Source organism: Balaenoptera borealis, assembly GCF_965194805.1.
Source record: "Balaenoptera borealis genome assembly, chromosome: 20".
Taxonomy (NCBI): Eukaryota; Metazoa; Chordata; class Mammalia; order Artiodactyla; family Balaenopteridae; genus Balaenoptera; species Balaenoptera borealis.
This window is the reverse complement of record NC_138879.1, coordinates 43,963,073-43,987,869: the sequence shown is the minus strand read 5'-3', so window position 1 is coordinate 43,987,869 and position 24,797 is coordinate 43,963,073. Positions and strand designations below refer to the sequence as shown.

At 51.7% G+C, this 24,797-nt stretch overlaps 1 protein-coding gene across 1 annotated transcript in view; it reads left to right on the top strand.

Annotated features, from left to right (window-relative positions):
* Window positions 1-24,797, top strand: part of RAB11FIP4 (RAB11 family interacting protein 4) — a 121,026-nt gene that overhangs the window by 20,388 nt on the left and 75,841 nt on the right. The window contains exons 2-3 of the mRNA XM_082371283.1: window positions 14,887-14,974; window positions 17,867-17,955. Of these exons, the coding sequence (XP_082227409.1) occupies window positions 14,887-14,974; window positions 17,867-17,955 (177 nt within the window). The remainder of the gene's footprint in view (window positions 1-14,886; window positions 14,975-17,866; window positions 17,956-24,797) is intronic.

The following is a 24,797-nucleotide window of genomic DNA, read 5'->3' as shown; positions in this document are numbered from 1 at the left end:
GGCCGCTCTCCGTTGTGCGCTGAGCGCTTCACTCCCGCAGCCACCCTCCCACCACCGCCTTTAACCCCTGCAGCTGCTAAACTAGGGGTCCTTCATCTGTCAGCATCCCCCTAAACCCACCGCTTTACGAACTAGGAACCAATGCAAAATGGCTTATATGCTGAGGAAATGTATCCTTTGTCCTAGCACTTGGGCCCAGTGTTAGGGCAGCTCCAGGGCTGGTTCCTTCAGGGCTTCAGAGGCATCATCCAGGACCCAACCCCGTTCCATCAGCTCCCACAGGGAGGCCCAGGGTGGTGTCTCCTCTCCAAGAGGTCAAGAAGGGCGGGGAGCACTTCCTGCGAGTTGTCTTTTCTTTTTCCCATCATCAAAGAAAACCTCTCTCAGAAGCCTCCTGCAGATGTTTCCTCATGTCTCATTGGCCAGAAATGTACAACGTGCTTTTGCCTAAGCCAATCACTGGCAAGGGGGCTGAGCCCACCTGACTGGCTTGGTCCAATCAGGACTTGTGCCCTGGGGTTGAGGTGCCCCCAAGGCAACTGTTCATCTCAGCCACATCAGGGCTGCCCAAAGGGGAGGGAGAAGAGGAGGGGCAGCATAGAGGTTACCAACAAGATCTGCTTCAGTCCTTGTCATAATTTCTTTTTTTTTTTTTAATTTATTTATTTTATTTTTATTTTATTTTTGGCTGTGTTGGGTCTTTGTTGCTGTGCGCGGGCTTTCTCTAGTTGCAGCAAGCGGGGGCTACTCTTCATTGTGGTGCGCAGGCTTCTCATCGCGGTGGCTTTTGTTGCGGAGCACGGGCTCTAGGCATGCGGACTTCAGTAGTTGTGGCACGTGGGCTCAGTAGTTGTGGCTCGCAGGCTCTAGAGCGCAGGCTCAGTAGTTGTGGCGCATGGGCTTAGTTGCTCCACGGCATGTGGGATCTTCCCCGACCAGGGCTCGAACCCTTGTCCCCTGCACTGGCAGGCGGATTCTTAACCACTGTGCCACCAGGGAAGCCCCTTGTCATAATTTCTTGACTTTATAGAAGAGGGGAAGTAAAAGGCTCAGAGCAGTTGAGTAATCCCCCAGGGGCACACTCCAGGGTTCCCACGCCATTTATTTACAGGGTCCCTAGTGAAGCCACGTTGGATGGAGACATTTGCTCCCAGCCCTTTACTTCATCTATTTCTCTGATTTTCTTCTCATTATCCGCCTAACCCCTTGCCCACCCCCAGACTTCCCTGGGAAAACATTACAATCCTACAGACTTCAGAACGGAAGAGAGCTTCAATATTAATGGCTCCAATGCCCTCATTTTCCAAATGGGGAAACTGAGGCCCAGAGAGGCAGGGGTCTCTCCAAGACCACTCTGTGAGGTCACTGATGGCAGAGCTAGTACGGGACTGAGGGCCAGGGAAGCACAGCATCCCTGAGACAAAGGGGCTTGGAGCCGCCCTACTTTACCACCTTAACCCTCACTGCAAGGCCACCCCTCAGCCTCCCTGCTGGCTGGCTGCCCTCTACCTGCTGCTGCCAGGGTGGAGGCTCGCCGCCACGTCCCCCTTTATGCCCCTCTGCACGGGACACTTCCGTGGCGCTCTACACTCTACTGGGTCCTTTTCTGAGCCACAGTCTCACTCGAGCCTCAGAATAGTCCTGTGAGCTGCTCAGGAGTGCACTGTAGACGTGGAAGCTGAGGCCTCAAGGTCACACCATGAGGACGTACTGAAGCCCCAGCGGAGCCGGCTTTACTGGCAGGTGACCTGTGCAGTCACACGGGGTTTAATGCTCTGCGGTCACCATCTTGAAATTGCAAATAAATTTTGAACGAGGGACCTGATGGTTCCATTTGCACTGGCCCCACGAATTACAAAGCTGACCCTAAGCCCCCAGCTCCTGACACCTCAGGGTGCTTCGTACAAGGCGCTTTTCCCTACCCACCTGTGGCCCAGTCAGGGCAAGTCTGGTGGGTTCCGTGGGACAGCCTTTACCGGGGGGAGAGTGGGCTTCTGGAGGCTGGGGGTGGTCTGCAGCTGGGTCCAGAGGAGCAGGACCTGGCAGGACCACTTGGGAACCCCTCCCTGTCCTTGTCTCCAGCTGGTTTTGCTGAAACTCTGGCCTGACTTCCCTCCCCGCCCTCCCCCCGTCCTGAGAATTAATGCAGAGGGCGGGTGGCTGCCTCCCCCTCCTCGTGTGCCCTCTGTCCCTTGGGGATGGGGGTAGGGGCTCCAGAATACAGGGCCCCATTGTGTGCCCTGACGTCAGGCAGCTGGGCTGCCTGGGAAAGTGGATAAACAAGCAGCCCTGAGCGTGTGGCCCTGGGGCCGGAGGGAGGACAGGAACCCCTGGGGTGGTGGGAAAAAGATGGAAGTGACCCAGCTCTTTCTATCCAGACGGCTGGACTGTAAGGAGGGACGGAGCGAGACGTTAACGCCTGACACCTAGGAAGCGCTCTTCAGCTGGGAGCTGCGGCACTTGTGACTGTCACTGCTGTGTCTGTGCCTCCAGACCTTGGGGATAAAGTGCAGCCTCCTGGGCGTGGCTTCCAAGCCCTTCTCCTTCAGACCCTGTTCCCTCTCTCCCTGGCCTCATTCTTGATGACACCCCGCTTCCCATATGCTCACCCCACCTTGCCTCCCACACGCCAGAACTCTTGCCTTGACTGGAACCCCTCTCTCCACTCTGCTCCCTTTGCAGCCGGCCACGTCCTTCCCCACCAGCCCCCTCCCAGCGGAATACTGTCCAGCTAATCCTGGGATTCAGGATGCCCCCATCCATGTTCCTTCCCCCAGTGGGTCTCAGCTCCACCAGCTGCCTCAGCCCCTGCAGGGGGCCTCCTCCCCAGAAGCACTTTGAAGGCAGTCTAAGCTCTGTGTGGGACACAGGACTCCCAGTGGTGGTCGCAGGGCTCCTGCCAGAGCTGAAAGCACTTCCTGGCCTGGCCCAGGGAGTCTCAAGGAACCCTGACCCTCCAGGGGCCTGCGCCTCCCCTCTTTACCTGCCTGCCTTCCTTTGCGGCTGCTTTTTTATGCTGGGGAGTTTCAACTCTGCCCTCCCCCAAGCCCATCCCTGGAACTCCTTTTGCTGGTGCAGAAAACTTCAGGGGCTCAGCCCAGCTGGGGGTCCCCCTAGGGCAGCAGGACTCCCCAGGATGCCCACAGGCCCAGGAAGGGAAGCAGCCTGGGGGGTGGGGGGGACTAGGGGTGGGAACTTGGGGTTTGGGGGTTACTGTGGCATACTGGGGAGCAGAGCAGAGGCCTGTCTAAAGAGTATGCTCTAACACAGCTGTGACCCATTGTTGCTGTGGGGAAGTGTTTCCAAATCTTCAAGAAAAGCCAGATAACCTACTCCGTGTGTGCAGTTTCCTCGATTAAAAAAAAATTTTTTTAGGACTTCCCTGGTGGCGCAGTGGTTAAGAATCCGCCTGCCAATGCAGGGGACACAGGTTCGAGCCCTGGTCCGGGAGGATCCCACATGCCGCGGAGCAACTAAGCCTGTGCGCCACAACTACTGAGCCTGCGCTCTAGAGCCCGTGCGCCACAACTAGTGAGCCCGCGAGCCACAGCTACTGAAGCCCGCGCGCCTAGACCCCTTGCTCCGCAACAAGAGAAGCCACCGCAATGAGAAGCCCGCACACCGCAACGAAGAGTAGCCCCCACTCGCTGCAACTAGAGAAAGCCCGCACACAGCAATGAAGACCCCAATGCAGCCAAAAATAAATAAATTTATAAAAATATATATATATATATTTTAGGACATCCCTGGCGGTCCAGTGGTTAAGACTTTGCCTTCCAGTGAAGGGGTGCAGTTTCGATCCCTGGGCAGGGAACTAAGATCCCACATGCTGTGCGGTGCAGCCAAAAAATAAAAACTAAAAAAATAAATTAGATTTAAAAAATTTTAGCTTTACAAATAGTAAATTTCACTTTTTGTTGGGGGAGGGGACATATGATTCCATGAATTTTAATATTTGCATAGATTCCTGTAACCACCACCACAATCAGGGTACAGAACAGTTCACCCCCCAAATTCCCTGGTGCTGCCCTTTTGTATTCAAACTCTCCCCTCCTTCTTGCCCTTGGCAGCCACTGACCTGTTCTCTGTCTTTATAGTTTTGCCTTTCTACGTCAGTGGAATCGTCATTTGTAACCTTTTGAGACTGGCGTCTTTTGCCCAGCATAATGCGTTTGAGATTCATCCATCTGTTATCAGTTGCTCCTTTTTATTACAGAGCAATTTGCTTATCCATTCACTGTCGGAGGACATTTGAGATATTTCCAGGTTTTGGCGATTGTGTATAATGCTGTTATAGACATTCGTGTATAGTTTTTTGTGTGTGAACATCAGTTTTCATTCCTCTGGAATACGGAAGTTCCCTTCTATTCTGAGTTGGCTGAGAGTTTTTATCATGAATGGATGTCAGATTTGTCAGTTGCTTTGTCAGCATCGATTGAAATGATCGTGTGGTTTTTTTTCTTTAGTCATCTTTAGATTCCATCGGTTGATGGTCAAATGTTGAACCAGCCTTGGGGGATAAACCCCACTTGGTTGTGGCTGTGTTGTATCATTCATATATAAATAAATTTACTTATATATATAAATAATATACAAATATATATTGTATATTCTGCGGGTTTGCACAAACGTGTAATGACATATGTCCATCATTAAACAGTGGTCCCTCAGTATCCGAGGGGGATTGGTTCTAGGACCCGCGTGGATACCGAAATCTTCAGATGCTCAAGTCCCGCAGTTGGCCCTCTGTATCCGCGTTCCCTCTGTATTTGTGGTTCTGCATCCACAGATTCAACTAACCACAGACCATACAGTACTGTATGTAATTTATTGAAAAAAAATCCACATATAAGTGGACCCATGCTGTTCAAACCCGTGTTGTTCAAGGGTCAACTGTAATATCATACAGAGTATTTTCACTCCTCTAAAAATCCTCTGTACTTATTAACCTATTAATTTAAAGTCTGTAAGACGGAGAGGTTTGGGCCAAGGTGGCAGAGTAGGAAGACCCTGAGCTCACCTCCTCCCATGGGCACACCAAAATCACAACTATTTACAGAGCAACTATCAATAAGAATGACCTGAAAACTAGCAGAAAAAATCTACAACTGAAGATATAAAGAAGGAACCACAGCAAGATGGATAGGAGGGGTGGAGACGCAGTAGAGTCAAAACCCACACTCCCGTGTAGATGGCCCACAAACAGGAGGATAATCATAATTGCAGAGGTTCTGCCCAAGGATCGAGGGGTCTGAGCCCCACATTGGGCTCCCCAGCCTGTGGGTCCTGCATCTGAAAGATGAGCCCCCAGAATGTTTGGCTTTGAAGGCTAGCAGGGCTTGCTTATAGGAGAGCCAGAGGGCTGTAGGAAATAGAGACTCCGCCCTTAAGGGCGCACACAAAATCTCACACTCCAAGACCCCAGACGGAAGCAGTAATTTGAAAGGAGACTGGGTCAGACCCACTTGCTGATCTTGGGGAGCCTCCCAGAGAGGCAGGAGGCAACTGGGACTCACCCTGGGGACACAGACACTGGCAGCAGCCATCTTTGGGGGCTCATTCTACCATGAGGACACTGGTGCTGACAAGTGCTATGCTGGAGTCCTCCCTCTAGCTTGTTAGCCCTGAGACCCGGCCACACCCACCAGCTGGTCAGCACCAGTCCTGGGACCACCCTAGGCTAAGCAGGTAGCTGGGCAGGGACACAGCCCTACCCACCAGCAGGCTAGCTGCTGTAGGCACCCTGAGCTTCCCAGGCACCCTGGGACCTGGCCCTCCCCACCAGTAGGCTAGCAGTAGCCCTAGGACCTCCAGGACCCCAAAGCTAGTTGTAGGGACCCAGCCCTGCCCACCAGCAGACTGATACCAGCTCCAGGACTCCTGGCCCCCCACCAATGACCCCAGGACCTGGCTCCACCAACCAGTGGGCCGGTACTAGCCCATAACCCTGGGCTCTGCATCCAGCCATGCCCACCAGTGGCCAGCAGCCTCCATACTAGGTAGGGCCTGGCAACCAATTGGGCTGGAAGCCAGCCATACCTACCAGTGTGTACACAGTAGTCAGCCCACCACAATAGAAGGGACCGTGCAGCCCACACAGGGGGCACCCCTAGAGCATACAGCTGTGGTGACCAGAGGGGAGTGCACTGCTGGGCCCCATAAGACATCTCCTACATAAGGCTAGTTCTCCAAGGTCAGGAAATGTAACTGACCTACCTAATACATAGAAATAAAAAAAGAATTAGGCAAAATAAGGCAACTGAGGAATATATTCCAAATGAAGGAACAAGATAAAACCCCAGAAGAAGAACCAAGTGAAGTGGAGATAAGCAATCTACCTGATAAAGAGTTCAAGGTAATAGTCATAAAGATGCTCAATGCACATATTGAGTATGTGCTCAATATGGTCAGAACACATACTTTATATGATTTCAGTTCTTTTAAATTTGTTAAGTTTTGTTTAATGGCCCCAGGATATGATCTATCTTGGTGAATGTTCCATGCGCACATGAAAATAATATGTATTCTGCTGTTATTAACTGAGAGTTCTATAAATGTCAATTAGGTTAAACTGGTTAATGGTGTTGTTCAGTTCTTTTATATCCTTGTTGATTTTCAATCTAACTAGTTTTATTGATGACTGAAGAGAAGTGCTAAAGTCTCCAATGGTAATTGTCAATTTGTCTGTTTCTCCTTTCAGTTCTGTTAGTTGTTGCTTCATGTGTTTTGAAGCTCTGTTGTTAGGTACATGCACATTTAGGATTGTTATATCTTCTTAGTGAGTTGACCCTCTTACATAATGTTCCTCTTAATCTTTGGTAATTTTCCTTGCTCAGATTAGATCATTTCTACTGCACTGTTTTCAAGTTCACCAACTGTTTTTTCTGTCATCTCCATTCTGCTACTGATCCCATCTAGTGAATTTTAAATATTTCAGTTATTGTATTTTTCCATTCCAAAATTTCCATTCAGTTCTTTTTCATAGCTTCTGTTTTTCTGCTGAGAATTTCTATATTTCCATTTGTTTTAAGATTGTTCACCTTTCCTTCATGGAATATGGTTATAATTGCTTTAAAGTCTCCATCTACTAATGATAACATCTGGGTCATCTTGGGGTTGGTATTTATTATCTTTTCTCTTGTGCATTGCTGAGGTTTTCCTGTCTCTTTGCATGTCGAGTAATTTTGGATTGTGTCCTGGACATTCTGAATATTATATTATGAGACTCTGGGTCCTGTTAAAATACTCTGAAGAATATTAATTTTTGTTTGTTTTTTTTTAATCAGGAAATCAACCCAGTTAGGTTGAAACCTCAGATCCCAACCTGCCCTCTGAGCTGCTCAGTCAGTTTAGTTCTCAAAGCCTTTGAAGTGCTATTTGGATCCACCTCAAGTGTGTACTCTCCTGGGGCCAGTCTGTTCACTGTCTACTCTGTAGTTCAGTTCTCAAAGCCTTTGGCATACTATTTTGGGTTAGTTCCATGTATATGCAGCTCAGGAGTGGGCCCAGGACTTCAAGTACAACTTATCGGATCCTAATCTCAAACTCTCTCTTCTCTGTGATCCTCGCCCCCCACAAGCTCCCAGGAGCCCCTCTTCCTGGTCCTTTGGTTAGAAATCTGAGGTCTTGGCCACGCTGTGCTGTTTCGCACCTCCCATGACTGGTCTACCTGCAGGATGCAGTGGTGAGAGGAAAACGAGAGAAACGTGTAACAGGAATTCCCCCTCCCCATTTTGACCACAGGGACCGTTTTTCCAAGTTTATCATTCCACAGAGAAAGATTTTCCTCCTCTCCAAGTTTTAGGTGGCTGCCTGGTGCTGTAGCTGCTGCTACCACCCACCTCTGAGACTGCGGCTTGGGGTAGGGCTGGGAAAGGGAATTAAAAACAAAAATAGAAACAAAAACATTTCTCCCACTCTCTCTGTCCCAAAAGGGCCCCCTTCCCTGACCTCTCGTCAAAAAGAGAGAGTTTCAGGGAATTCCCTAGCGGTCCAGTGGTCAGGACTCCGCACTTCCACTGCAGGGGGCTTGGGTTCGATCCCTAGTCGGGGAACTAAGATCCCGCATGTTGCGCAGTGAGGCCAAAAAAAAAAACTAAAAGAGAGGGTTTCTTTTGGAGCTTTTTCTGTTCATATCTGCCGTGCAGTTCTGGGGTTTGAGCTACCTGAGTCTAGGCTGGAAAATATGTGAGAAAAAATAAATCAGGGGACTTACCACCGTATTCATCTTACTTCAAGTTTTTTGGTTTGTTTTTGGTTTTTGTTGTTGTTTACTTCAAGTTTTAATTTTTCTCCCAGTTTGCCTGTTATGATTTACTTTACAGAGTCCTTGTATAGTTGCTTTATGTATTCTGTCCAGAGTTTTTAGTTATAATCAGTGAAAGAGACAGAGTGTAGTGTTACTGATTCCATCTTAACCTGCACCAGAAGCCTTTTGGATCTTGGCAGTTCATTTTAAATATTTAAGTCTGTCTATAAGCCTCATTTGGGATGCTAGTTGGAGACTTGTGCTTTAGCAATACAGCATTTGAAATTACACTTTTTCCTTTAAACATTCAAATTTTTCTGCCACTGTGCTAAAAAAACTTTTTTTTTTTTTTGGCTGCGCTGCGTGGCTTCTGGGTTCTTAGTTCCCGAACCAAGGATTGAACCCGGGTCCGTGGCAGTGAAAGCGTGGAGTCCTAACCCCTGGATTGCCAGGGACCCTAAATATTCAAATTCTTAAACAAAGGCTCTTTGGACTCAGTTTTTCTAGGTGAAAAGACAGCAGAATTGGGAATTCCCTGGTTAAGGCTCTGCACTTTCACTACTGTGGGCCTGGGTTCGATCCCTGGTTGGGGAACTAAGATCCCATAAGCCAGGTGGCACAGGCAGAAAAAACAGAGAGAGAGCAGAATACGAATTTATCCTTTCTCTGGTCAGAGCAAGCCCCAAGCTTGTGATAATAATAGTGATTATCATTATATTAGTAGAAATAATAGTAATTATTCGTTAAGAGCATAAACTCTGGAGCCAGGCAGCCTGTGTTCAAATCCCAGCTCTGCCTCTTACTAGCTGTGTGACCTTGACCCTGAATGACAGCCTTCCTGAGCATCAGTGTCCTCACCTGTACAATGGGAATAATAATAGTATCTTCTGAGATGGTTGTGAGGCTTCGTTGAGTTTGTATGTATACAGTGCTTAGAGCAGGCCTGGCATCAAAGAGGAGTTACTAAGCATTTGTTTGATTAATAATTTAATGGCTAACATTTATTAGACCTGCAGACTGAGCCAGCTTATCTCCCTTGCTCAGATAATAGCTCGCTTGAGTCCGTCTGGCTTGAACATGTCAAAATTGGGGAGGCGAGGACTTCCCTAGTGGTGCAGTGGTTAAAAATCTACCTGCCAGTGCAGGGGACACGGGTTCGAGCCCTGGTCTGGGAAGATCCCACATGCCACAGAGCAACTAAGCCCGTGCGCCACAACTGCTGAGCCTGCGCTCTAGAGCCCGCGAGCCACAACTACTGAGCCCGCATGCCACAACTACTGAACCCACGTGCCACAACTACTGAAGCCCGCACGCCTAGAGCCCGTGCTCTGCAACAAGAGAAGCCACCACAATGAGAAGCCCGCGCACCACAACGAAGAGTAGCCCCCAGTCGCGGCAACTAGAGAAAGCCCACGCGCCGGAACGAAGACCCAATGCAGCCATAAATAAATAAATAAAAATTTAAAAAAAAAAATTGGAGAGGCGTGGGTTACCGGGCCCACGCTCAGGGAGGATCTGGCTGGTGATCAGAGGGCAGTGGCCGTGAAGCTCTGAACATCGTCTGGTCTGAGCTAGAAGAGATGTGACCTCGGGGGAATGAGCGGGGGAAAAAAATCAGCCTGAAGAGAAAGGCAATCGAAATAGAAGGGGAAGCCTGCTAATTGTGTGGCCCGAAAAAGGAGGATCAATGTTTTACTGCCAGGGAAACAAGCAGTTTCCCTGGCAGCCAGCTCAGCGGCCCAGCTGTGTGAGCTCCAGCAGCAAGAGCTGCTCCCGCCGCCCCTGGCAGGCCCGGTGCGCCCAGCCCTCCCGCCTGGGAGCCCGGCGCGCCCCCAGCGCAGCCCAGCCCTGCGTGGTGTGTGCGCCCCGCTCCCCCAGCCCGCGGGCAGGCCCCCAGCATCTGGGGCCCCGGTTCACCACGAAGACCACCCGTGGGTGGTTATTTGCTGTTCTCACCGTGTGACCTTGAGCAAGCCCCTCCCCCTCCCCTCGACTTGGCTTCCCCGTCTGCCGACTCAAGGGCTGGGTCAGCTGAGCGCACCCCTGCCCTCGGGGGTACCAGCAAAAGTTTATCTAGTGTCCAGGAAGGTTGACGCTCTTGGTGATCAAGGTGAGGGGCTCCAGCCTTAGGGGGTAATGCTCCTCGATATACAAGAGGACGGAGGGGGGGTGGGTTGAAACATACTTTGGTGCAACCTGGCAAGAGCCTGCCTCTGTGGAAGGCAGTAGGGTGCAGAGGCTGATACTCGGGTCAGCGGGGCTTGGGGTCAAGGAAGAGTTACCACTACAGGGATTCTCTGAGTCAGGGGTCCCCAACCCCCGGTCCGCGGACCAGTCCAGACCGCGCAGCAGGAGGTGAGCGGCGGGCCAGCGAGCGAAGCCTCATCTGCCGCTCCCCGTCGCTCCCCATCGGTCACGTTACCGCCTGAGCCATGTACCCCTCCCCCAGCCCCGTCCGTGGGAAAAATTGTCTTCCACGAAACCGGTCCCTGGGGCCAAAAAGGTTGGGGACCACTGCTCTAAGTGTCATAACGTCTCTAAATGTCTGAGCCTCAGTTTCCTCAACTGTAAAATAGTAGCTGCTATTGAGGTTGGTGTGAGGATCAGATGAGATGGGTCCAGGGACTTCCCTGGTGGTCCAGTGTTAGGACTCCGCACTTTCTTTGCCGAGGGCCCAGGTTCAGTCCCTGGTTGAGGAACTGAGATCCTGCAAGCTGCCCGGCGCAGCCCAAAAAAAAAAAAAAAAAAAATGAGGCTAGTCCAGCCAGAGTTCATGGCAAGCCCTCGGTGAACCCTGCCTGTTTTCTAAAGGGCTGTGTAATGGTTGGTGTGGCACCTTCATACCCATTGCTTTCTGGGACCTTTGCTCTTTGAAGAGCCCTGTGGGAGTCCTGGGCCCACCGCTCAGGGGTGTTCCAGGGACTTTGCAGTGGTCCCCAGGACCCCATCTATCTGCCTGTCATCGAGCGCCCTGGCACCTCTGCTCCAGGCTGGCTTTCCCTGGAGGCAGGAGGACCGATAGCCTGGCCCCACAGTGTCTCCCAGCCCTGGGGAGCTGCGGACTCCATGGATTACAGAATCTGAATCTGAATCCACAGCCTGCTGCCCCTTACGTGGATCTGAGGTTGGGCCTCCACATCAGCCATTCAACACTCAGTGACGACTCTGCCCTCGTCTCACATCAGAGATAAATAATTAAAGCATAACCCCCAACCTTGGAGAGGATTGTAGGGGTGAACACCGGGAGCCCCAGCCCATCCCTGCATTCATAGACCCCCTAGAATGCCGCTGACGAGAGGGCAGGAGGAGAGGAGGCGGGGCACCAGCTGGGAGGGTGGGTGGGTTCCCCGCAGCCCTGCAGGTGGCACCTGGGCATTTCTATTCTCAGAAGCCACATCATTGCCTGGCAGTGTCAGAGGCTGCCTGGCTGGGAGGGTGGGGACAGCCGCAATGCTGAGGAGGCGCCAGCCAGGGCGGGAGCTGGCAGAAAGCCACCTTCCTCCTGCTCTGGAATTCTTCCAGCCTTTCCCAAGGGCCTGCTAGGTGCCAGGTTCAGGGGGGGGGTCACAGAGAGACAATGCACAGCCTCTGCCCACCCCTCACCCCCAGAGTCACACCTGAGTGGAAAAGCAGGGTCAGCTGGGACAGAGGTACAAGCTCAGGGCCACCAAGGTCAGGGAGGGAGGAGGGATGTTTGTATAGGGTCTTCCCTTGCTCACTCATCTTCCAAACCCCACTGGGTGTGTCCCCGTAATTGGAGCGGGCTTCAGACCCCTGCTGCAACTGCCGCACTAGAAAAGTGTACTGTGGGCATGCAGGAAACGTGGTCCTTGTGGATAGGTGAATCCCCCAGGATGGCTTGGGCTTCGGAGAATGCGGTGGGCGGTATGGTGGCTGGAGGGTGTCTGCCGTGACAGTATTAACAATAACAACAGTGACGGTAATCCTTTCCCTACATGCTATGTCTACAGTTTCCAAAGTGCTTTCATGCCCTCCACCTGCAACCCAGCCCCAAAGGACTCTGGGAAAGAGCTCATCCTTGCCCGACTGTGCTTTAGATACTGATGGTGATTACGGGGGAGAGGGGCAAGGTGCCTGACCACCAGCATGTGAGAGTGTGTGCACGTGTGTGTCCACGTGACCGTGTGTGGTTAGCCAGAGGGGCCAGCAACTACCATCACCCCCCAGCAGAGTGCCCGGCTTATAGGCGGTACCGAGTCGTCCTTACTGAATAAATAAGTAAATGAATGCAGGTGTGCTGTAGAGGGGCTGCCACTAAATTACAGGTTGATTTAGAAGTGGGCTTCTGGAAGAAATATCAAGAGGCTGCATTTCAGGTATTGGAACTTTCAGGGGGAAAAAACGGGTTCTGACAAAATCGGCCATTGACAAAAACTAGGAAAAAATACCCAGAGCTCACAAGTTTGAAGTCAGATGCTCTGATCAAAGACTAAATTGAGACATCTTTACAGAGAACAATTTGGCAACTGTTATCAAAAGGCTTAAAAACTTAGATGTCTTGTAGAACCATTTATTTTCATTTATTCAACAAATATTTATGAAGCTTCTATTACATGCCAGTAATGGTGGGAGCTACAAGGTATGCAGTGGTGATCAAAATAAACATGATCCTTGATCTCAAGGAGCTTACTTTCTAGAGGGGTAGGGGGGAAGCTACAAATTAATAAAACTATCACATAAACATATAATTACATATTGCAACAAATGGTTCTGAAAGAAAAGTATAGGGTGCTACAAGGCAGGGTAACAGTGGGGTAGGCCCTAATTAGATGGGCAGGATGGGCTTGTCCAGGAGAAACATTCCATAGAGGTACAAATGGAGACCTGTGGGATAAACAGACATTGCCAGATGATGAATGGGGAGGACAAGCATTTGAGATATAGAGAACAGCATGTGCAAAGGCCCTGAGGCAGAAAAGAGCTTGGCTTGCTTGAGGAGCTGACTGAAGGCCAGTGTGGCTAGAATGCAGTGAGTGAAAGAAACAGTGAGAGGAGATTTGGCTGGAGGGGCCAGAAAATATATGGTGTTGTAGGCCATGTTGAGGAGTTTGGTGGGAAGGGAGGAAGGATGCAGTCAGGGAGTAGTACATTTGAGTGAGTGATGTTGGAGGAGGGACAAGCAACGGTGATGCCTGGGTCCTCACTGTGGCCAAGGGGCCTGGGTGGCTGAGGTGGGATATGGAACAACAGGAAGTCAAGGTTCTAAAAGGCCGGGGAGTCCATTGGTCATTCGCACAGCTGTAGAACCCCCCAAAGATGAGTTGTAACAGCAAAAAGTTGGAAATAACCAAAATGCCCAACTATTATGGGTGGTTAATAAGTAAATTATGGTATATCTACTGAGCAGAATATTTTATAACCACTAAAAATGTGAGTGGTACCCACTGGGCAGGGAGGGGAGGTGTTTCTGATATACTGTTAAGTAGGGGAGAAACTTCCCAACATCAGGAATGGCAGATTCCTTTGGGCTACACCTTATTTACAAATTTATTTTTTTAACACTTTTTATTGAAGTATAAGGTACAAATAGGACAGAAAAGTGCACTGACCACAAGTGGACAGCTCAGTGAGTTTTCACTGTGTAGCCAGACCCTAGATCAAGACAGAGAGACGACCCTGGTGTCTTCCTCCTGCACAATTCTGCAGATGTAGCTGCTATCTTGACCATAATTGGCTTTGCCTTAAATCTTGATTTGTAATTTGTAATTTTTAAATAATGGATATGTATGTCACATAATTATTTCCTCCCTGTAGATCAAGGGTGTCTCAGAACTAGAAAAAAAAAAAAGTGGTTAGAACTATGTGTTTTAAAGAAAAGTGGGAAAGGGGAGGTTTTTTGTTTTTGTTTTCAATTCATTATTTGTTTTTATTTTTGGCTGTGTTGGGTCTTCATTCCTGTGCACGGGCTTTCTCTAGTTGCTGTGAGCGGGGGCTACTCTTCATTGTGGTGCGCGGGCTTCTCGTTGTCGTGGCTTCTCTTGCTGCGGAGCACGGGCTCTAGGTGCGTGGGCTTCAGTAGTTGTGGCTTCAGTAGTTGTGGCTCGCGGGCTCTAGAGTGCAGGCTCAGTAGTTGTGGTGCACGGGCTTAGTTGTTCCGCGGCATGTGGGATCTTCCCGGACCAGGGCTCCAACCCGTGTCCCCTGCATTGGCAGGCGGATTCTTAACCACTGCGCCACCAGGGAAGCCCAAGGGGAGGGGTTTGATACATTGTCTTTTCTAGAGTTTCTGCAGTGAATTTGTATTATTTTTGTATGAAAGAAACTGCTAAGTTAAAAAAAATCAGTGTTTGTTTTCCACGTGCCAGTCTTTGAGAAATAACTTGGAGACGGAAGCTCAGGCCAAACAAACCCGGGTTCTGAGCACTGCGGTGATGGATTTGATTTTCCTCACTCGTGCTGTCTGTCAGCCTCAGAATAAAGTGGCCCCACCGCTGTCTGGGGCCGGTGCTGACCCCGCCGAGGAGGACAGGGCTAGGAAGGGGACTGCTGGCGTCCCCTTGGTTCAAGTGACAAACCCTCCCTCCCTCCCAGCCTCCCTGGCCAGCCTCACGCCAGCTCTGTGAACTCTCTGGGGCATTTCTGGGAGCCTCACACCTGTCCCTCCTTCCTTTCCACAGGTGGAAAAACTTGTGAAGTATTTGGATCCCAACGACCTGGGGAGAATCAACTTCAAGGACTTCTGCCGAGGGGTGTTCGCCATGAAAGGTGAGGTCTTCTGGGGGGAGGGGCGTCCTAGGGGCTCCCAGGATCCTGTCTGGCTGGGAAGGCTGGCATGGCTTGGGTTTCAGCTCAGATTACCCCTTACAGGGGTCCCAGGAGCCCAGGATGGGTTCCAGAAGTAGGCTCTGCCCTTGACTCCCCCAGGGGGGCCGAGGGGAAGGGTCTTGGGCTCCCACAGCTGTGCCCGCTGGTGAGGGGCTGTGGGTGTCACTGAACCTCTGCCATGCGGTCCCACACCTGCATCCAGGCATTTCTACCCTTCCCGTTGTCTGTCCCCTTCCCGAGAACAGCTCCCTTCCCTTCCCTCCCCTTCCCTCCCCTCCCCTCCCCTCCCCTTCCCTTCCCTTTTCTTTCTCTCTCCCCCCTCTCCCCTCCCCTCCCCTTCCCTTTTCTTTCTCTCTCCCCCCTCTCCCCTCCTCTCCCCTCCTCTCCCCTCCTCTCCTCTCCCCTCCTCTCCTTTCCCTTCTTTCCTCTCCCCTCCTCTCCTTTCCTTCCTCTCCTCTCCCCTCCTCTCCTTTCCCTTCTCTCCCCTCCCCTCCTCTTTTCTCTTCTTTCCTCTCCCCTCCTCTCCTCTCCCCTCCTCTCCCCTCCTCTCCCCTCCTCTCCTCTTCCCTCCTCTCCCCTCCTCTCCTCTTCCCTCCTCTCCTCTCCCCTCCTCTCCCCTCCTCTCCTCTCCCCTCCTCTCCTCTCCCCTCCTCTCCTTTCCCTTCTCTCCTCTCCTCTCTCCCCCTCCATCTCCTGAGGGAAGTCATCTCCCTCAAGGATGATCAGACTCCTGAGGAGTTTCCCAAGACACAGGACTTCAGTTTTAAACCAGGACGGTTCTAGGCAGACCTGGACAGAGCTGGTCCCCTCATCTCCCTGCCTCCGTTCTGAATTTCCTTCATTTGTTTCCTCCCCACTCCCTCCTCCTAACTCCTCCGAATTCCTTCCTTTCTTCCCTTTAGTGGGGGAATATAAAAATCCCTCTTGTTTTCCCCCCACTCAAAGGCAGTTATGAGACACCTGCAGGAATCAGAGTGTGGCCACTCAGTACTGAACTGTTCATCTGGAGAGAGTGGTCCAGCTCACCAGCCTGTGAGGAGAGCACAGTTTACGTCTGGACGTCCCAGGGCCTTGCTGTTATCTGTGGAGGATGCCGTGTTTCCCTGTCTGTGTGGCTCAGAGCAGCACGAAGCCTTGCCTGGGGGGTCCCTCAGAGTCTGGGCGGGTGGGAAGGAAGCAGGAATTCCTTGCATAGAAGTGAGGGGCGAAAGGCAGTGAGCAGAGAGGTTGGGGGGACCGCACACGGCAGCCCCAGGAAAGGTTTCTGAATGGAGTTGTTTGACTCAATAGGGCCGCCACTAACTGTGCCCGGCACGGCCCTGTGCTGGCGCTTTGCAGGTTTGACCTCCTGTTTGCTGTTCCGAGACCAGTTCCAATGTGTGGAGGTGAGGGGCTCCTCCCATGCCAACAAACAATTTTCTCACACCAGCAGGGTGTCCGAGGAGAATTCAGCTCAATTCTGACACCATCTACCTGGAGGTAGCATCAGATTCCACAGGCTAAGAGCTCAGTCCTATAAGACTATCTCCCCACCCCCATTTCAGACGCCAGTCACAAGCCCAGGCTGTTACCTATGCTTCTGACCAACTGGCTGTAAATCAGAGGTTCCCACAACCCCCTCCTTGGGTTGGATTAATTTGCTAGAGCAGCTCACAGAACTCAGAGAAATATTTTACTTACTAGATTACCGGCTTATTGCAAAAGGATATGACTCAGGAACAGCCAGATGGAAGAGGTGCGTGGGGCAAGGTATGGGGGAAGGTGCAGATCATCCATGCTCTCCCGGAGGGCACCACTCTCCCCAAATCTCCATGTGGTCACCAACCCGGAAGCTTTCTGAACCTGGTCCTTTTGGGTTTCTGTGGAACCTTCATCATAGTCGTGATCAATTAAATCATTGGACATTGGCGATTGATCCAGCCTCCAGGCCCTCGCCGCTCCCTGGAGGTCAGAGGTCAGAGGTTGGGACTGAAAGGTCCAGCCCTCTAATCACCTGGTTGGTTCTCTTGGCAGCCAGCCCCCATCCTTAGGTGGGTCCACAAGTCACCTCATTAACATAAAAAGATACCTTTGTCACTCTCAACACTTAGGAAGTTCTGAGGGTTTTGGGAGCTGTGAGTTAGAAACTGTAGATGAAGGCCAAATATGTATTTCTTATAAATCACAATATCACACCTCCTTTGTCCATTATGATTTGGGGGCATTTGTTCAGGGGAGGGAGGCCAGCTGTGTAATGAGTCAGCAGCAAGTAGCGCCATCCTGAAGGTGGCCTTCCATGTTCTGGAGTTTGCAGGGTTGCAGAGGGCCTCAGCCTCGCAGCCCCGGACTGTGTGTGTTTGGAGTCCCTGTGAGCCAGGCAGGGAGTATGTTCTTATATCCCCTCCTCCAGGAAGGCCTCCTGGATTCTCTTTGCCCCAGCCTCCCCTCTGCAACTGGGAGTCTGTCTTCTGTGTGTTCCCTGATGGTGTTAGTCCCAGTGGAAGAACATCTGGAGGGCAAGGACCTGTCTCGGCTCCCTCTGCCCAGCCCTGGACTCGCTTCTCTTCAGACTGGGTGCCCCATCTCTGCCTCTGAATGATCAGCTGGTCTCTTGGAGACTTGGGGCCTCTGCCTCCCTGCAGCCGTACCCACCCAAGGCTTACTCATCAGAAGCAAAGCTGCCCAGGGAATTCCCTGGCAGTCCAGTGGTTAAGACTCTGTGCTTTCACTGCCAAGGGCCCAAGTTCGATCCCTGGTCGGGGAACTAAGATCCTGCAAAAAAAAAAAAAAAAAAGAAGCAGAGCTGCCGGACTGGGCTGAGGCTCTGACCCTCCGCTGTCTGTCCATCCACAGGCTGTGAGGAGCTGCTGAAGGATGTGCTGGCCGTGGAGAGCGCTGGGACACTGCCCTGTGCGCTGGAGATCCCAGACTGCGTGGAGCAGGTGAGAGGGGCGGCCGCCGCGGATGGGTGGGGAGCCTCCAGCCGCCCGCCTTGCCCTGCTTGGTCTTCCGTCTTCTTGCCTTTGCTTCACCTTTTTGGTGTCAGGGAGACCCCAGAGCCCCCTCTGAGGGCCCTTTGGCTTCAAAGTCAAGAAAGAGATTTTGGAACTGGAGCAGTGCAGCCCCTTGGGAAGCCACAGCAGAGGGTGTAGGGGCTGGGAGTCCTCACAGGGCACCTTCCCCCACTCTGAGGTCCCAAGGAGAAGCTGAGCTCCAGAGGGAGAGTGGCAGGCTCGAGGTCAACAGCAGGCAGGGTGACAATTTTTCTCTTTTCTCCGACACCAGCTGGGTGTCCAGCAATCCAATCCACTCCTGACACTAACTGCCCAGAGGTGGTGCAGGCCCCAGGGCCAGAGCCTCAGCCCCGCTTGGGAGCAACCACAGACGGGACACGCAGGCTACCTGCACTTCTGCTGGGGCCAGCTACAAATGCGGGGTTCTCGCAACCCCCCTCAGGTTCCGTAGTTCACTAGAACAACTCACAGAACTCAGGAAAACACTCTGTTTATGATTATTGCTTTATTATAAGGGATACAATTCAGGAAAGACGCACAGGGCAAGGTATGTGGCCGGGAGGCGGGGGCACTCTCCAGGGGCACCACGTCCCTGCACGGCAGTGTGTCACCAACCCGGAAGCTCCGGGTCTCATTGCTCTAGAGTTTGTATGACCCCATCTGCAGCCCTCTCACCTCCTGCAGGTGGGCATGGGTGGGGCTTAAAGTTCCCAACTTCAAATCACCAGTTTGGTCTTTGTGGTGACCAGCCCCATCCTGTGGCTCTCTGGGGATCCCACCTGAGTCACCTCATTAGCATGAACTCAGGTGGGGTTGAAAGGGACTCCTTATGAATAATAAAAGTCACTCCTATCGCCCAGGAAGTTCCAAGGGTTTTAGGAGCTCTGTTCCAGGAAGTGGGACAAGGACCACAGTCCCCATGGCTCTGTCTTACTGCCATCATCACCTAATGGTTTGTTTATTATGAAACTTTCATCGTTTTCCCAAACACTTGCAGAGGCATCTTACAGACGAATACAGTTCATGATGCCTGTACTGACAGTCTCTGGGGTCCCTTCTGGCGGAGACACCCCAGGGCTGGAAGAGGATCTCCTTGGTTTGTCATCCAGGCTAGCTCCAAAACCTCTTCTCCACCCTCTGGTTGGTGCCTCATCTGGACCCTAAAATATGAGTCTTTTCTATAGCTGAAGGAGGCCCAGGACCAAGAGGTCACTTTGGCCAATGGCATACTTCTTGGAATCCAGCTGGGTGGTGGGCTCAGGGCTGGGACTGGGGGAGGGGGTCCCTACAGAGGGCTGTGGACAAAGAATGTAGGTTGCCATATCGGTAACAAAGGATGTTGTGGCCATCACGCCATCAGCCACTCCAGCTGGGGCTCCCCCCTCAAATGGTGCCCCCTGAGGGGCTTCAGGATGGAGAAAACAGGGTACTGGCCCTAGAGAGCTAAGGTGCATATAAAGGAATGATTTCAGTGAGCCCAGACTCTTGCATCTTCCCGTACATAGAAAAGCGCTAAATTCATGAACTTGAGATGTCTGTCTTTCTTAAATTAATAGTAATCTTTTGATGTTTTGACTACCTGGTTTTTTTGCAAAACTCCTGTATGTCCTGGCTCCTTCCTTACCTCTTAGGAACAGTCCCTCAGAGCTATCTGCCTGGGCTTAAGTCCTCAGTAAGTCTGCCAAATAAAACATAATTCTTGGGACTTCCCTGGAGGTCCAGTGGTTAAGACTCCGTGCTTCCACTGCAGGGAGCGCAGGTTTGATCCCTGGTCTTGGAACTAAGATCCCACATGCCGTGCCATCACGCAGCCAAAAAAAAGCGTAATTCTTGACTTTTAGGTTGTGCTTTTTTTTTTTTTCCCTCTTGACAGGGCCATAATGCCCAGAGCTGCCCAGCAAAATGGTGTTACAGAAGGCCAAGGCTCAAAGGTGGCAGAGACCCAAGCTGGGTACCAGGGCCTCCAAGATAGGTCTCAGGTGGTTGGACCCCAGGGTGCTGTGCCCTCAGGGATGAGTGAAGAGAGCTGGGCTCCAAGAGGTGCAGAGGCCAGCAGTGAGGGCTCCAGGCCTGCCTCAGGGGGCAGCAGATGTGGGGTGAAGATGCATTTGGGCCTGACTGATGGGACCAGGACCAGAGCAGAGGACCCCAATGCAGGACAGACACTGAGTGTCCTGGGAGTCTTGGAGTGGGGCCCTCGTGGATTGAACAGGAAATGGGGTAACGAGGTGGGCTGTGGGATCATTCAGAACTGGGTCCATACCCCGCTTTGGCCACTGATGAGCCCTGCAGACCCAGGCACGTTACTCTCAACTCCTCAGAGCCTGTGAAACAGGGCTCGCCATACCCGTCTTGTGAAAATTCAGTGAGAAAACAGGCTGCTAATATGTGAGAATCCCCTTCCTCCCAGTGCCGTGTCTTAGAGATTCGTGTGAGAAATGGTGCTGAAGTCTGCATCTTTCACCCTTGGTTACCGGTGTTTCAGAATAAAGGCCTGCATGTGAGGAGCTGGAGGTCAGAGTGGAGCCCTAGCCGGGCTTCCGCACCAGCCAGCGGTACCAGGGCCGGATCCCGTTCCTGCAGCTGTGGGCTGCTTTTGTGGCCTCCGCACTAGGCCGGCCACACTGGCAGGTGGAGAAAAGGGGAGAGATAGGCGTGGAGGAGTTGGCCTCGGAGAGAGTGCTCTTCTTTTTGTTTATTTATTTATTTATCTTTGGCTGCGTTGGGTCTTCTTTGCTGCATGCGGGCTTTCTCTAGTTGCAGCGAGCGGGGGCTACTCTTTGTTGTGGTGCGTGGGCTTCTCATTGCGGTGGCTTCTCTTGTTGTGGAGCACGGGCTCTAGGCACACGGGCTTCAGTAGTTGTGGCACACGGGCTCAGTAGTTGTGGCTCGCGGGCTCTAGAGCGCAGGCTCACTAGTTGTGGCGCACGGGCCTAGTTGCTCCGTGGCATGTGGGATCTTCCTGGACCAGGGCTCGAACCCGTGTCCCCTGCATTGGCAGGCGGATTCTTAACCACTGCGCCACCAGGGAAGTCCCGAGAGTGCTCTTCTTTTTAAAGCAATATTGTTTTTTCCACAATAGAAAATCTGGAGGTTACAGAAAAGCAGAAAGATCAGGTCGGTCGAATCCCAGCAACCCCAGTGCCCCCCTCATCTCCTCTCTCGGGACTTTCGGTGTAAGCCCCTCCTGGTGAACTCTTCTCTGCCCCCGACCTGTCTGGCCCTTACAGGTGGCTCGGGTGGTCGAGCCCAGCGAGGTGACTGTTGATCACTGGACGCACTGGGCAGCCTTGTCCGTGAGCGCCCGGTGGGCAGCGTGGGGGGCCGGGGCTCTCTTCCTCACGACGGGCTCCTCGGTGCTGGGAGGGGTGAGGGGGCACAGCGCAAAGCCAGCCTGCGGACCGGTGGGCTCCCACAGTGAGGGGCTGCAAAGGCCTGGAGGCCCCGCGTTGTGAATGAATCCCTCCCTGCTCAGGCTCCTGCACCGTCTGGGCAGCTCTGGGCAGCTCTGGGTTCCGTTTGGCTAAAGGCCACGAGGGGCGAGACCATAGCTCCTCAGGTTGGGGGGAGCTGAGGGGGCCTGCCTGGGGCACATCCTCATCCTGCAGGCTCAGCCCTTAGGGCCCTGCTGTGTCCCAGCTGTCCCCTAGGGGTCAGCTTGAGACCAACCAAGCAGAGGGAGGCTGGATCATTACTTGGGCTTCCCAGGTGCTGCTAGGGGAGGAGTGGTTTGGGACCAAGCGAGCATGACGTAGGATGGGACCACAGGAGCATGCCTCCCCCCACCCACAGGGTGAAGCAGGGACCTCTGACGTCAACACTTGACGAGAGGGTCATAGTTAAAGTAGTGAAGCAGTGAAACACTCTGTGGTGCTGGTTGGTAAACAGATGCAAACCCGGCAGCCTGAGGGCACCCGCCCCATTCACCCCTCTTCCAGGCCCCTGGAACCCAACCCCCCCCAAACCAGCTATCACCGCCTGCTCTCCAGACAATGCAAGTCCGTCTGGGTAGGTGACACCTGCATCCCACAGGCTCTTTTTTTTTTTTTAATTGAAGTATAGTTGATTTACAATGTTGTGTTTCCTGCTGTACAGCAAAGTGATTCAGTTATACATATATATATATATATATATATATATATATATATATATATATATATATATATATATATTCTTTTTCATATTCTTTTCCATTATGGTTTATCACAGGATAATGAATATAGTTCCCTGTGCTATACAGTAGGACCTTGTGGTTTATCCATTCTATATATAATAGTTTTCATCTGCTAACCCCAAACTCCCAGTCCATCCCTCCCCCGCCTCACCTCCCCCTTGGCAACTGCAAGTCTGTTCTCTATGTCTGTGAGTTTGTTACTGTTTCATAGCTAGGTTCATTTGTGTCATAGTTTAGATTCCACATATAAGTGATATCATATGATATCTGTCTTTCTCTTTCTGACTTCCTTCACTTAGTATGATAATCTCTAGGTCCATCTGTGTTGCTGCAAATGGCATTATTTCATTCTTTTTCTGGCTAAGTAGTATTCCATTGTTTATATATACCACATCTACTTTATCCATTTATCTGTTGATGGACATTTAGGTTGTTTCCATGTCTTGGCTATTGTAAATAGTGCTGCTGTGAACATAGGGGTGCGTGTATCTTTTTGAATTATAGTTATCTCTGGGTATATGCCCAGAAGTGGGATTGCTGGATCATATGGCAACTCTATGTTTAGTTTTTTGAGGAACCTCCATACTGTTCTCCATAGTGGCTGTACTGATTTACGGTCCCACCAACAGTGTATGAGGGTTCCCTTTTCTCCACACCCTCTCCAGCATTTATCACTTGTAGACTTTTTAATGATGGCCATTCTGACTGGTGTGAGGTGGTACCTCACTGTAGTTTTGATTTGCATTTCTCAAATACTTAGCAATGATGAGCATCTTTTCGTGCCTATTGGCCATCTGTCCCACCAGCTCTTGAACTCACTGGATGTCACCCTGCCTGTGTCCTTAGAGCCTGCAGCGCCCTGGCGCAAAAAGGGCCTGGTAAACCCAACTGTTGGCAAGTTTTCTGATGCAGGTGGATTTGAGTTTGGTCAGAGGGGGTGCTGGGTGTCCCAGGGGTCCATGGGTTGGCATCCCGAGGCTGAGGTCTCAGGAAACGCCCTGGGAGTCCGTCGTGAGGCTGGCCTGCTTAGCGGGCTGCTACTGCACTCCCTTTTTGCAGCTCCCAGTCCTTATGGTGTAGGGGTCTCTGTAGGGTGGGGACATGGGCAGTCACAGAGAGCCCCACCCTCGGGCCTTAAAGGCAAGGGGGCAGTGGGATGAAATCTGACTCATAAGCCCTCATGTGAGATCCTGCGTCATCCTCCCACGTGGGCTGGTTTATAGGGAACCCCATAAAATGAATAGGGTGTCAGGCCACCTGGTGCTCCTCCTGTGTAACCACCATCCCAGCGATGGTGTCACCATCCATCCAGCCCCTAAGCCAAAGTCATCCTTGACACCCCACATCCAGCCAGCCTGAGTCCTCTGGTCCCCACTCACCCCTCGTCCCTCTCCCTCTGCTGCCTCCTGGCTCCTCATCGTCCCCCAGCCTTTCTCTCTCCAGACCCACATCCCACAGTCGCCTCAGGATCTTCCTAAGGAGCTGCCCTGATTGTGTCACCACCCCCCTTCGGTGGCCGCCTCATCACCAGTGGGATAAAATCCACCACTTCTCCAGCCTCACCTCTCACTGCCACACTTCTCACACCCCGAAATAGGTGACACCCAGTTGCTCCTCATTTACTGAAAAGACCCTGTTCTCTCTTGCCTCCCAGACTTTGCACAAGTTCTTCTTTCTCCTGGGATGGCCTCCCACCCACTGTCCCTGGGATAACTTCTGCTCATCATTTAAGACTTAAGTAGGTACCTCCTCCTCCAGGAGGCCTTCTCTAGTTCCCTCTGCCCCCAGCCTGGAGTGGGACCTGTGCCGAGCTTCCCTGGGGCCCTGTGCCCTCTGTCATCCCTGCCTTAACCTCACCCTCCAGGACAGCTCCATGTTCCCCACACGGCGACACCATTTTCACCTGGTGGTGGCAGAGCTCGAGCTGAGTTCATCTCCTTCACACCCAGCACAGCACCCGTAGCGAACATCCTTATCCACAACGCCATAGAGCGTTTCTCTGAGTATTTCTAGGATTTGAAATCTGGAAATGGAATTGCTCTATCGAAGGGTATGCAGATTTTATTTTTTAATCGATGGGGCCAAATTTTTCTTCCAAAAAGACGGTACCAATTGTATCATCCAACAGTAGATGAGAGAGTGCCCAGATCCTCAGCCCTTTGCCAGTCCTGGAAGTTCTCCATCTACCTACAGGCCTCCCTTCCACTCCTCTCCCCTCCCTTCTCCCGCTCACCAATCTGATGGAGGAAAACTCACTCTCACTCTCATCTGTGTTGCCGTTTATGGTGAAGGAGACCATCGTTCCTTCTGTTCACTGGGCCTTCGGATTTCTTCTTTTGTTAATTGCCTCTTTGCTCATTTTCTGTTGGGTTGTCTTTTCCTTTTTTTTTCCTTTTCTTTTCTTTTTTTTGGGGGGCCGTGCCTCACAGCATGTGGGATCTTAGTTCCCCCACCAGGGATCAAACCTGTGCCCCCTGCAGTGGAAGCGCAGAGCCCTAACCACTGGACCGCCAGGGAAGTCCCTGGGTTGTCTTTTCCTTATTGATTTATTTGAAATCTATATACACAAAATCTATATATATTCTGTCAGTCTATG